Here is a 13,875-nt window from a genome sequence, read left to right as displayed (position 1 = left end):
GGTTCTGTTTTACTGTCCATTAGAAGTTTTAATTAAGTTTTTCTTCAGTAGTAACGAGATAAGTTGGTAAATAGTGGTTAAACTAAGTTAGTGATCAGACCCTGTAAAAGATACGTAAGGTTGACAGCCGAAATGAAAATAGACTTGTTTATCTGTTCTTTGAATCTTTGCCACTGTAGTTAATAAATTCTAGCAGTAAAAAATTCCTAGTAGTTAGCTGTTGTGTGATGGGCAATTTGAAAGTTTATTAAACTCTTACATATCTAACAGATGTGGCATGAGTTTAGAAGAATTTAGGAACCTTACTTCTACAACTAGTTTGATAATTGTTTGTCTTCACTCTGAACTGTTCTATTTAAATAGACAGTAATTTTTCTTTATTTATACTACTGTCAACATACATACGTACATACATAAAGCTGAATTTGGTGGTCTTACACCAAAGCAATTCCAGAGAAAGCTCAATAGATTGCTTTTTGTTGCAGACACTTTCACTTTTGAAATCCAAAATATTTGTATATTCAAGATTGCAGATGTCTTTTCAGCCTGAACAAAATATAAGACAGAGCTGAGACCGGAAAAATAAAACTGGCAGCAGGAAAGACATAATTCTCTTCTTATTCCAATGCTCGGTGGTTAGATAGTTCATGTACTACATGTACCATAGAGGCCCAGTTCCTCTGTAGAGAGTGGCTGACATCTTGTAGATTATTTTTGTGGCATACTCATCGGTGGAAGCTGTTTTGCTTTATCTGGAATTATATAGTTATGAATCTGAACCACAGACAAGAAAGTAAGTAAATGACTTTATAGCCCAGTGGCTAATATGTTTCATTAGAAGTGGGATTTCTGTCTTTGCTGTTATGAATATCGGAAGTGGTTCTTCTATGAGCAGTTGAAGGTCAACAGGAGAGACTGACATCTCTTCCTAAGGAGGAGACAACTGAGTTTTAAGATTTTCACATGCTGGGTTAACACTGTAATCCCTGTGGTGAGAGAAAGTAACCTTGTCTCTGCTTCCTGCCTATATGCATGGTGCCTGAAGCCAACCCTTTAATGCTGCCATTTTGCTTTTCATGAAAGAACGTGACATAAAAACTCAATGCCATCCTTCAAATTCTTTTGTTTGACTCCAAATGGAAACCTTTATTAAAACTACATAATGTTTCTTAGTGTTTGAAATAGCAGCTTAGGCTGATACAAGTAGCAGCACACAACAGACCAGACTAGCATTGGCTCCTGTGTTTTGACAGAGTTTGTACATTTTTTCCTAAATTCCATATAGCAACATAATTTATTTAGATGCCAAACTATATGTAGAGTTTCTACAGGGAGATATTTTGTGACCAACAGTAAAAATTTACTGACTGTAAAATGTAAATTATAACCTTGCCTTTTTTTACTTTTAATCTCAGCTGTGTCCCAAGTCACTTGATACTGATTTTTTTTTTCCTTAAATCCCAGTGATGTGGTTTCACAGCAATTGCAACTTAAGATTCAGAATGTTCAACTGCCTCTGAGAATGGAATGCAGTTTAAGAGAGGATCTGTAAATAATCCAAACTTTTCTCACTTCTGTTTAAGATTAGGTTTCTCATTTTTAAACCTATGCTACCAAATTCAGGATGCATTTCACACATCCTCAACAGTAACTTTCAAATCTTAATTTGATCCATAGCTGTTGGCATAGGTCCAGCTAATGTTCTGATACAATAAATCATACATCTATTTTAAAGCACCTGATTTTTGAAGGAGTGCTTTCCGCATGGCAGACTGTAATCTCGGGTGGATTCAAAGTGTTTTGAATGTACATAGAAACCTATTCTACAGACCTTAATGAGGAGAGCTTAAACTGGTCTCCGGGTGGTGGAAACCTCGTTGACTTCTCTAGAGGGGAAACACCTTCATTTTATCTATGCATCCTGTTCTTATCTTTTAAAATTGAAGCCATTGGAGGTCCCATAAATCAGCAAATAATACCAGTTCTGTGCTGACTTTAGCTCTTGGGTGTTTTAAGGCGTTCCTGTCATTTTGTCTTGGTAACAGGAACTATAAACACTCCGGTTAAAATTTGATATCCTGTGGTAAAATTTGTAGTTTTCCAGATGGGAAGTAACATTGTTCAGGTCACAGGAAAAAAAACATTTTGGCCTATGATTAAAAATATACGGAACTATAATTGAAAGCTACATATAATTTAAAAAAAACAAACAAACCAACCAAAAAAACTTTGAATGAACTGAAGCATAAACAGTAGAAAAGATTTTTGGGGTTTTTGTATGGAAGTGGTATGAGCTAATACACGTGTAGAATATAGTACTTCAGTCTGTACATTCAGCTTTTTATGAGTATTAACTATCAGAACCTAAGTGTGGTTTATAGTTCTCAAATTGAGAGTAAAATTATATGTGGAATTGTATTAAAATCTTTAGCTAAGTCAGATTATTCCAATCTAATTATTTTTTTTATAATCTTATGTAGATTTTTACTTACTTTTATTAATTTCTCCACAAAAAAATTTCTTAAAATTTCTTATGTCTTTGGTAAGAATAGTGAAACACTACAAGCAGTGTTAGGTAGCTGTCATGAAACATGTCAGAAGTTGTCTAAACAAAACTTCTCTCTTTCTTTCTGAATTTTGTGACTAAGTAGCCTTAGTTTTGAGGTGTGGAAGCTGATAAGGAAAGAACTTTCAAAATAGATACTAATTCAAAATGCACTAGTGAGTTTTGTAATTTGTTTTCACACCTGTGGCTTAAAATTCTTGGTTTTGTGGTTTCTGCTGGTCAGCTTCTAAATCTTTTGTCTATGATAAAAATCCAGAAAAGTGGCAGTACATACGACTATATGGTGGGTATATTACAAGGAAAGAATTACCTTGCCTATGAGTAGAAATGAAGTTCTGTACTTCAGTTGAATAAAAGGGGACATTTGAAGGTATTGGTGAGATATTAAGGTCTGTTGTATGATAGAAATTTTTTCTTTTTATTGAGAGGAGGTAGTTATTGATCAGAAATATCTCTAACTCTTTTTCTTTAATTTGATTATTCCATAGCTTAATTGACAGAAGAGGATTTATACAACCAGATACACCACAATTAGCAGGACCATCAAATGGCATTACTATGTACGGGGCCACACAATCTCAGAGCAACATGGTAGGAATCATCCCATAGTGTTGTTCATCAAGATTCCTCTGAATGTTTTCCTTCTCCACTTTCATGTGAACTAATCAAGTAATAACTAACTGGATACAGCTGACGCTCTGGGTGGAATGACTTGTTTATTAACAGTAAAGGAAAAAAAAATCAAGGCTCTTTTTAATGTATGTTTCACACTGTAATAGTTATTGCTCATGGATTCTAAGAAAAGAGAGGCTTTTCTACACTGTTGATTTATTGAATATATTGGCATTTTGACTTGTACTGTTGACACCTGCTGTGTTTTGAACTGGAATATTCAAGTATCATGGACTTGCTCTGGTTCATCATTTTCCAGCTAATTGTTATTTTGTATGGCACTTTCTTCATACTCTGTTTCCTTCTTTGCTTGTACGCTGTGGTTTTGCACAGACAAATGTGTTTTAAAAAGCAAAGATGAACAAAGAGGAGTTTCTAAGGGAGAAGTGTGTTGAAGAAAGAGCAGGAGGACACTGAACTTCCAATGATCAAATAATGGCAACTGGATTGTTACAACAAAAGCTTTTAAACATTTTTGAAACTGTGCCAATAGTTTTTACTTTGTTTTTTGCTGGTAGCATTGGCTATCACAAAGGAAGATAGGATTTCCAGTGCCAAGAAGAAGAGAATAACTGGAAAGAGATCTTTTTCCAAAGGCAAGCATCTTACATACGTGCCTATTTCTGAATTGTTTTCCACATATCTTCATATTATGTGGGTTCTAAGACTTTGTCAAAGAAGCCATAAGTTATGGATGCCTTCCCTCTGCCAAAAAAAATCTGACATAACTCAGCCTTTCTTTTGAACAGAGGAAGAAGACTCACTCTTCCCAGACAGATTAGTTCTAGTGTCACTGATAAAACTGGTATAAAAATTTTGCTGTAGTTCCTAAGCTGTTTTTACTTATTATTTTGAGGATTAAATAGAAGATTTGTTAGTGTCCGTAATGAGAAAATGTATTAGAGACACAGTATTAACTCTGAATCTTCTGTGAGGTGCAGTTCTGCAGACAAGGTAATGCTCTGTGCAAATTTCACTCAAAAAAAAAAATTAACTCTGAAAAGTGAAAAGGGAATTAAAAAAAAAAAGAGAGAGAGAGGGAGAGAAAGTAAACCTTAGGAATAGGCTGAGGTCTTTCAGGGATTACCCAAACTTTCTGAGTCTGTCAAGGCTTCTTATTTGTGAGAATCATTAACACAAATAAATCCCTGGCATTAAATTATCTTAACATTGTAAGAATTGTACTTGCATTATAAGAAGACACTTTAATTATTACTAGGTATTAATGAGAAAATATTGTGCTGGTTTGATAGAAAATTGACTAAATTTTTCTCTAGAAATGGAGAAATCTGTTACGGTATTACTTTAAATTCAACAGGTAGCTGTTATGGTTTTAAAGGTGTAATACCTGTAATCTTGCAGATTCTTCAAGGATTTGAACTACTTATGTCCTAGAACATCACACTACTCAAGCTGGCCTGGGTTCTTTAGCAGTTGAGTCACTTGGAAATGTGCAGCTTTCATTCCTGAAAATGATCTCTCAGAAAAGCTTGAAAAGTATAATACATCGTGTTTGGTGTGGAGGACTATCTTTAAGACTGTGATGCCGTTTTTCTCAGGGTGTTATTCCTGCTCTATATCCAAGACCAAGTGTCTTTTAGCAGCAGCTGGGTATCAGCATTAAAATTTCTCCCTTGAGTTTGATTGCAAACCGTTAAAGACCTGCTTAGTTTCCCAGTATCTCTAGCACTGTTTTCTCTTCCGTATTAAAATCTTGCATTCTTTCCTGAGTTTGAAGCATAAGAAATTATAAATTCATTTCCTGCTGGCAACAATGCGGTGGGACATAACTTCGCCTCCGACTTGTCCTTGTTTCGCATTTCCCTTTTTCTCTGTTCAAAGGTCAACATTTTTGCTCTTCTTAGTAGACTCTGCCTACTTTCAAGTTCCCATCTCTCCTATCTCTTAAAGCAGCAAACAGAACTGATTTCTTTATTTCCCAGTTAAGATCTCAATGTCATCCACATAACAGGCTTTCTTTTTTTTTCTACCAAAATAAATTCATTTTACTGCTAGCTTAGTTGCTTTCAGCCATTCCATTCAGTTACCAGATTTCCTGTTCTGATTTAAATTTAGACAGAAATAAGTAAAACTTCATCATTCTATTTAAACTTTTTTCCCATGAAATGACCCCTAGTACTTTTCCAGGCTTTACAGTATCTGTTTCTCTCAGTTTTCTTCCCGGCACACAATCTTAGATTCTTCTGAAGAAGTTTGGGAACAGGAGCACTGGGAATACCAGCCATTCACCTGTTCTCCCCTGTAAAGGACCACGGAAGTTTCTCCAGTGAAAGACAGTGGAGGACACTTTATGGCAGAAGTAAAACAAGGCATGCGGCATCCCAGTGTTTGGTTGTTTTAGTTTTGGCTATTGTTGGTTTTTTTTCTTTGTTTTGTTTTGTTGGGTTTTTTTAGAAGAGGAATCTCTGCAAGATCCTCTAGAATCCCCCTTGCTAGAAGTTCAGATGCAAACATCAAAATTTCCTGTGGCTATTGATGGTTTAAATAATAGACTAGTTCAAGCCCAAGACTCCAGTGGAAGCAAAATAGTAGAGGGAAAGTCTTTGTGGAAGAAAATGTTTCCTTTTTACCTCGTGTCCTTGCTGACAAAGGTTAGGCAGAAGATGTAATATGATTCAGTCTTCCCTTCTGGAAGGTTGCATACCTCTTGGAAAAAAGGCAGAAGCATAAAATGAAAAATGCTTTCTTGGAGCTGAGGCAGGTGGACCACAAAGTACTGGCAAGTTTTTGAAGGGGATGTATCTGGTTACTGCAGCTTGTATTATTGTGGTTTCAGATAAGGACAGGCAAAGTGAAATTCCTTGACTTAAAAGCATGTGTAGATCATAGTCTTAGTCCATAAAAACTTTCTAAATGGCAGAGGTTTATCTCTGTATACATCATCAGAGATACACTGTTTTAGCAAGTTTAACACTTTTGAGTACAGGAAATAACTTATTCAAAATTTAAAGTGTGTCTCCTTAGGTTTTATTCCAGAATACATTACATCATCTTATCTCTACATTGAATCTTAATGTCTAAATGATATACTACTTAATCCGTATAGTATGCTAAAATGTCTCTCCCGCCCATTGATATTAAAGGAAGATTTTTCGTAAGCATCTTCTCTCATACCTGTTTTCTCTTATTCCTTCCATTGTCTCTTTCTTTTCCTTTCCTTCCCTTCCCTTCCCTTCCCTCAAGTCTTTTACTCAGTGACTTGTGTCTTTCTAAGTAGAATTCTTGTGTCTCACCCAGCTAGCCCCTTGTCATTCTTTAAGCCTCTCCGGGCTGCTCAGTATCATATTCTGCTTTCATTTATTTTAATAACTCTTTTAGCATAACATCATTTTTGCATTTAAGCTTAAAATAAAAAGGCTAAGTTTAAACTTGCCAGATGCTTGTTTTCGGTGCAATACATTATCTCTTGTTCAGGATACCATTTGTGGGGCACTGTTTTTGTATTTAACAGCTTTTGTGGTAATTTTGCCTTTGGGACTTTGAATATTTCATATAGGAGCTACCCTGCTTGTGCTAGTGACTCAGTTTATCACAATCTCAGTAAGTCAGGGTTGTTGCTATAATCAGTGCTTCTAGACCCATGCTATGATTTACTTACACACACACACACACACACCCCCCGCCTTAGATCTTTATAAAAGAGCTTTTTCTCCTGTTCTCTCTGTAGTATCTCCTTTATTTTACTAAGACCTGAAGTTGTATTTACTTTTTGGAAGGCTGGAAGCACATGTAATTTTTTTTCCTGGTACATTCCCAGTGTTTTTAATCTCTTTTCCAATATGATTTGACATTAATCTGGTAAATTCATTAGCCAGCTTCTTAAGATCCATATCCAAGTGACAAGCTTGGTCACTTGGAGCTCATGATCTGTAGATCTGATACTTCCAAAGAATTTCCCTATTGCATTTTATTGTTGATTATTTTTACAAGCTCTTCATTAGTTTGATTGCTTAAGTATCTCTCTTCTTGTTCTTAATGAAAATTTTTTGGCATGAAAAACATGTATCTCACCCGTTATGAAATCATAATTTTATCTGTATTTTATTGTTTCTTTCACTTTCATTTTAAGGTTTATTTTCTTTGTATTCTGAAAAAAGTTCTTATTTCACCATAAACCCATCAGCTACCATTACCTGGATCTGTATTTCTGTAGAACTTAGCTTTCTCTTGAAAGCCTGAGTTGATTCTTGGGTTTTAATACAGGGTATTTTATTCTTTAGTAATCCATTATGAAGAAACACAGAACCTATCTCACTCCATACACTTTTTTTAGAGGAATTAGTTTGGTTTATTATTACTATGATGTCTTTAGGAATTCTCTAATGCCTTAAAAAGTGACAGATTTTACTTCTATCTGCCTCTTTGTCAGGACAGGTTTATTTCTTTGTTTTTAAGAAATTCACTTGTACTGGTGCATTTCTAGGCATCTCTTCTTCAGTGCTTAGGTAGTTCCTTGTGTGCCAAATTCCCTTTTTTCTAGTTCTCCTTTTCCTTTCCTGGATGGAAATTCTGTAGTTAGAGTGTTTGTTTTTTTACTTACTCACATGTACCACTGCAAATTGTAGGAACCATAATAGTGCATGCACAACATTCATTACGGGTGAGATGTGCAGGAAAGTCCTCTCCCAGATGTTCACATCAGTATTTCTAGCACTGATCTGGAAACGGGAATCCAGCTGACCCAGGGAGCATTAACTCTGACCATCCTAGCATACTTTTTGCTTTGATTTTCATGTTCTCATTACTAGGAGTACGTATTTCTATCGTGACGGTGAAAGGATCAGCAAGGATAAGAGCCCCACTTTGCTGTGAGTTTTAGGGGTGTGTTTCCTTGTACATTTACTGTTGTACTTCATAGATATAATTCATCGTTGCCCGAAACAGAACTTAGGGCTCTTATCAAGTCAACATTGCTACAGTCAAGGTTGATAGAGGTTTTTCATAAAAGCATTTTACTTCACATTTAAAATGGGTTAAGGGCATGTGCAGTAAATCAACTTCATCATTTTGGCTTTAGGTTGAGGTATGTTTTAGACGCAATTCTTTTGATTGTGCATAGTTACTGCATTTTTGTTCACATCGCAGCGCCGTATCAGAGCCCGTGAACTAGATTTCTTCCAGAAGATGTGCTCCCGGAATGCACCCAACATGCTCTAACCGTTCACGGGCATGCAGTCCATAAGAACAAACAGTAGTGAGTCTGAAGCCAAGTCCCCGGAACAGGGTATAGTTTCCCCTTCGGCCGTTGGCTTGGTGGGTTCTGTGGCTGAGTTGTTGCACAGTATCTGCAGACCATGATTTTGAGTGTGAAACCCTACAGCTGTTGGGAACAGTTATACAGCTCCATCCCTCCACTCTTTACCCATCTATTGTATCCATCTAGTATGGTGTTTCAGCATCCTTTCTGTTACTTCATAGCGCTGTCATTCAGTGCTGTCAGTCTCCTCTGAGCTTTTTGTTGTTTGTACTTTATTCGGAGATTCTGAGATAATTTAACCTTCTTTCCTCCGTCTTCTGAGAACTGTAACAATTCTTTAATGTTGCTAGTGTTTAGAAAAATTTTAACAAAGTTCATTTAAAATTTAAAATAAATAACCTCTGGCTTTGGCATTAAAAATGTGAAAAATATATTGCCATGTACAACTATGTTAACATGTATGTTTTGTGTAGCTTAGAAAAAAATGAGGTTTTCTTCAGAGAAAAAAATGAAAAATACGGTTTCCTTAGTTGTTTGTATTTATTATTTGTGAAATAAACACAGAATTTTAGGTTTTGTCTAATTTGCTTTAATTTGTGCTGTTTGGTGTGCAAATAAATAGATGCCTAAAATTTTCTATGCACATATATAATTGAACATCTGTACTTGTAGAACTTACTAAACTTGTCTTACCTTCGGAATCTGCTGTTCCTCTGAAACAGTGGAAAATAAAATCAGTAGATCTGAAGTAAGAAGGTACTGGTGGAATAGTTTCTGCACTAGATTTTTAGCTATTTAGATTTCAGTGCTTGGCTTCCTTTTTGTTACAATCATAGGCTTTTTTAATGTCGTTTGAAATGCTGGCATGAATAATTCATGTGATTAATAGCTGTTAAGACTTTTGGCCCTAAATTTCGTTTAGTTAAGAGTGAAATACAGACTCAAGGGAAAATCACTGTGCCAGTCCTGTAAACAAATCTGATTTCCTTGTTTAGTTTTGTGGTGGCTGCTTAGACTCATAGTCTACTTACATAGTATGTGTTGTCTTTATCAGGTGTTTTGGAGAGCTTCACTGAACACATCTACCTTTTCTAGTATAAACCCTACTCACGTCACTTTTGAAAGCTGTTTACAGCCTGTATTTTCCTAAGATTTTTCATGTTGATCACTGTTAAATAGAACAACAACAAAAAAAAAACAAAACAAAACAAAACAAAAAAAAACCTGAAATGTATCTGAATAAGAGAAGAGGCTTTAGGGAAGTGACAAGTGCATGGACAATGCAGAAGAGAGATACAGCACCTCAATAAGTTTTATAACACTCTGTTTAATGGAGCTTTATGAGGCTACCTTTTCTTTTTGATACTGATTCAGTTGACATGCACTAGGGTTCGGTAAGGAGAAAATTAATTCAGACTGTACAATGAGTTCAAGTAAATTACCTTTAGATAATTTAAAACTGTGTACTTGTATTGCCTGAAACACATTAATTATTTCCTTTTGAAGCTCAGTGCTGAAGCTTCACTAAAGCAATGTCAGCTGCTACCATTATTTGTTTTCAATGTACCCCAGTGGTTATAGGCATTCCTTTGTTATTTAACATGCTCTTTGGCTACTGCTTTTCAGAGAAGATGGATTTTGTTGGTCTTTCTGAAGTTTGAAAATTCAGTTAACAGATTTTTAAGGCCTGCATAGTAAGGTTCGTTGAAGGGTTATAGCTTAATTGAAATAAGCAGGCGTGAATAGCAGTATATTAATCAAGAATGAGTTATTCACACTGAATTACTAATTGCAAGCTTGACTTTAAAAGATGCTGACAGTTTTCTTCTTAGTAAGGTACTTATGCAAGGTTTTGGCTTTAAGCCTGTGAGTAATCCCTCTGAAATTATATGCGACCACTTCAATTGTTTGACTGGGGCTGTTTATCATTTTGTGGAGGAAAAACTGCTTGCAACATGTATGAACTCGATTTATGTAACAAGAAATCAGTGCGTTTATCTTTCTGAAAGTATAAGTATTGGAAAAAACGTAACTGAGTAAGGATTGGACTTCTGCCTGTCAAAAAGCAGTTGGGAGCCCTAAATGACTTAGACATGTTTAAAATACTACCTACCTACTGTGACCAAGTAGTCTCCTTGCACACTTTCTGAATGTAACGTGTGTGCATCCATCGTTAAGCTATGCAGTAGTGCAGTTGGAGGACCTGAAAATATCAGAGGGAGCATTCATTGTGATGGTTTTCATCATACAGTAAAAGGAAGGAAAAGTCGTTCCATGAGTTTGCATAGAGCGTACCACAGTGGCTTATTAAAGTCGAATGGGCATTTTAGGGAATTGCTGTAATGTTAGTAACAATAGTTATCTTGGTTATATATAATGAGAATAACTTGAACAGATGTTGGGTTTGTAAAGTCTTTCAGCAATTTGATATAGATCGAAGAAGTTAGTTGTAAAGCAGAACATACTGCTTTAACAGAATCCTTGAAATAACACCAGTGAATAGGCATGTCTTACCTCTCGATATATATTTTTATATTCTGCTTGCTTGCTTCCAAATTTTCTTTGCTGCATTGGATTTATAGTTGTTTTCATTGACTATAGTGTTTCTCTTGCACAGCACAATGGTAGTGTGGCAAATGAATCTTAACAGGATTTTGACAGTCTGAAGATGTTATAACTGATCAGGCTATGAGTTAAACATACATTGTCCTTGGAAGCTCTCAAAAATCATGCCAGTTGGTGTTGAAGAAACTTAATTTGGAAATAGGTGTGCCACCTGCTTAGCTAGCTGCACGTTATTGAAACACCTACTTGTCTTGTCATCTGAAGGAATGAATGATAATTTTGTATAAACAGTTCTTCAGAATGATGTAGAGCCAAAAGCGTTCCTGGTAATACTCACTGAGCTTAATTGGATTTATAAAATTATGAATTTGGCTTGTTATTATGAAAGTGCTTTCCAGAAAACTTGTGCTTTGTACCTTGATTCTTCACATTGTCAAGATTAAATTAGTCAAGGAACAGCCTAAAAATCATGAAAGTTGATATCAAAAGCATCTGCAGTGCTGCCTAATTTCTACATATTCTCTAGAGTATAGTGTAGTATATTCTCTGGAGAGTATACATAAAGTATTAAGGGGGGGGATTTTTCCTCATCGAGGCTGTGTATTGCCAGCTATATCTTTATAAAACCACCTGCATCAAAGGAATTCTTGTTCTGGAAAACTCCTCTAGCACCTGAATTCCTACATGTGAAGACCCATTAAAAAAAGACACTTACCTAGTGTTTTTTAACTTGGAAAGATGCTTGGATTATGCCTTTGGGCCTCTCTCTGAACTGCTAGCTACTCTAGGGTAAAATGAGTAGCGTGGAAGTGATTCACCTCATCTGGAATCAGGGAGGTTTTGAGGTGCCTGATGCGGTTAGTTGCACACGAGCTGTGCAGCTAGGCTTTCCAAATGGCTTCGAACAAGAATAAGCAAAGCATTTGGATTACAATGCTCATAAAATACTATTGTAGAGGTTACCAAAACCCTTAAGTGAACACTGTAAATGTTTACCGTAATTTACTTTGATAGTAATCCAAAGCACTGGCTCAGTTACGCATGCTTTTTTTTTTTTTTACCCTGGGCAGCATGCAATGGGATTTTTGGGTGGCTAACCATGGAATGATACTAATGGCTTTCTTTTTTTCTCTTCACATCCCATTCTTTTCCATACCTTTTTGTCCATATTCTCCCTTTTTTCTCTCTTTTGTTTGCCTTATATGATTTTGACACCCTTCCATTCTACAGTGTGACCAAGATCAGTGCATTCAGAGCACTAAATTCGTTTTGCAGGCTGCTGCCACCCCCCTACTACAGAGTGAGCCAAGCATAACTAGTGAAGAGCTACCTTTACCAGGAAAGACTACTATCAGTGGGCCTTGTGCAACTCTAACTCTAGGGCAACCAACACCACCATCTTCTATGCCAAATCTCACATCAGATACAGGTTTGACAGACATGATACCATTAAAAGAGGAACATGAAGGTCATCAGTTTCTCACTCCTGAAGAAGCTCCATCACCCCCTGGGATGCTGCCAAGTGGAAGTCCTATTACACACAGCCATACAATGCATGTCCTGAGTCTAGCCAGCCAGGATTCATTGCATGAAGACTCAGTACGTGGTCTCGTGAAGCTTAGCTCAGTTTGAACAGCTTTTTTGAACATTGCACCATTTCTTGGTGTCTATACAAATCTCTGCTTAACAGGAATGACACTGCAGTACCACTGTAAGACTTCGTAATATGCCTATAATGGAAACTTTATCACATAATGGAGTCTACTAAAAAGACAAGTTATTTTTTCAATGGAGCTATGGCATTTTTTTGACAAGGTTATTAACGATTGTGCTTTGATGGTGACTGCATTTTATTTTTAAGCAAAACCAGAAATGGTAAATAATCTTGTTTCCTGAAGCTTGGTACAGCGACTTGGAATTCAGCCTGTAACAAACACCATGTACAGTACAAAAGAGAGAGATTCTTGGATGTAAGTGTCATGCTCTGTGTTCTATGCTCTTGTAATACACACTTGTTAAGGCTTACCACACTTGTGGCCTGAATGATCTGCACTTACATGTTATGCTACTAATATTTGAGATAGAAAATTACCATTCCACTTGTTAATACAAAAAAAAAAAAGACTGCAGATATGGATTTGCATGCCACGCTACAGTATGTGTTACAGTGGTGTTGGTATTAAGAGAAAGTGCTGCTTTTTTATTTGTGACTTTCAAAGTGCTGTTTCATTTAAAGACAGTGCAACAAACAAATTAATGGACTGTATTATTTTTTTTCCATTTATTAAAGTTTATTTTAAATTAATCATTGGTGCCTAGAAGATGGAGAATTACTGATTTGATCATGTTGCATATCATTTAACCTTCTGTTTAAGTGTTTAGAGTGAGGTATTGTGTTGTGCCATACCATGAGATTCTTCCACTCCCTAATGTGATACAATTACCTGTGGACCTCCAATAAAATGACATCCTCTATTTCTTGGACATGTGTACAGTTATCCTTGCACAGTTTTCCTGGGGAAGGAGGGGGGGAATCATTACTTGTTGTCATAGTTTGTAAAGATTTTTATTGGAATATGTTTACATAATAAAACCAGAGCTATGGAGGAAGAGGTGGTTACAGTTAGGATTGTTTCAGCATCTTTTAGGGTTTTGCTTGAGGTGTGTATTTGTTCCCATAAGAAGGCTTTATCTGGAAACAGTAGAGTTAGCCCCTGCTTGGACTGTAATTCTGTGTGCCTTATCATATGGCTAAAGGGTGAGAGGCTTAAGATTCTAGTCAAATACAGACAGCTTAGTGAAGTAATTTTAAATGGTTAACAATAGACTGTAGCTGCCCCCAGCCATCATCCTT

The 13,875-nt window shown here is 36.2% G+C and overlaps 1 protein-coding gene across 1 annotated transcript in view; it reads left to right on the top strand.

Annotated features, from left to right (window-relative positions):
• The window catches only part of ZDHHC14 (zinc finger, DHHC-type containing 14), a 41,292-nt gene extending 27,773 nt beyond the window's left edge, over window positions 1-13,519 (top strand). Inside the window, exons 7-8 of the mRNA XM_010296263.1 lie at window positions 3,055-3,157; window positions 12,252-13,519. Coding sequence (XP_010294565.1) covers window positions 3,055-3,157; window positions 12,252-12,653 — 505 coding nt within the window. The 3' untranslated portion in view covers window positions 12,654-13,519. The remainder of the gene's footprint in view (window positions 1-3,054; window positions 3,158-12,251) is intronic.
• Window positions 13,520-13,875: the final 356 nt, after the last annotated feature.

The sequence above is a fragment of the Phaethon lepturus genome, unplaced genomic scaffold (genome assembly GCF_000687285.1).
Source record: "Phaethon lepturus isolate BGI_N335 unplaced genomic scaffold, ASM68728v1 scaffold12611, whole genome shotgun sequence".
Lineage (NCBI taxonomy): Eukaryota > Metazoa > Chordata > Aves > Phaethontiformes > Phaethontidae > Phaethon > Phaethon lepturus.
This window is presented reverse-complemented; position numbering and strand designations above follow the sequence as displayed.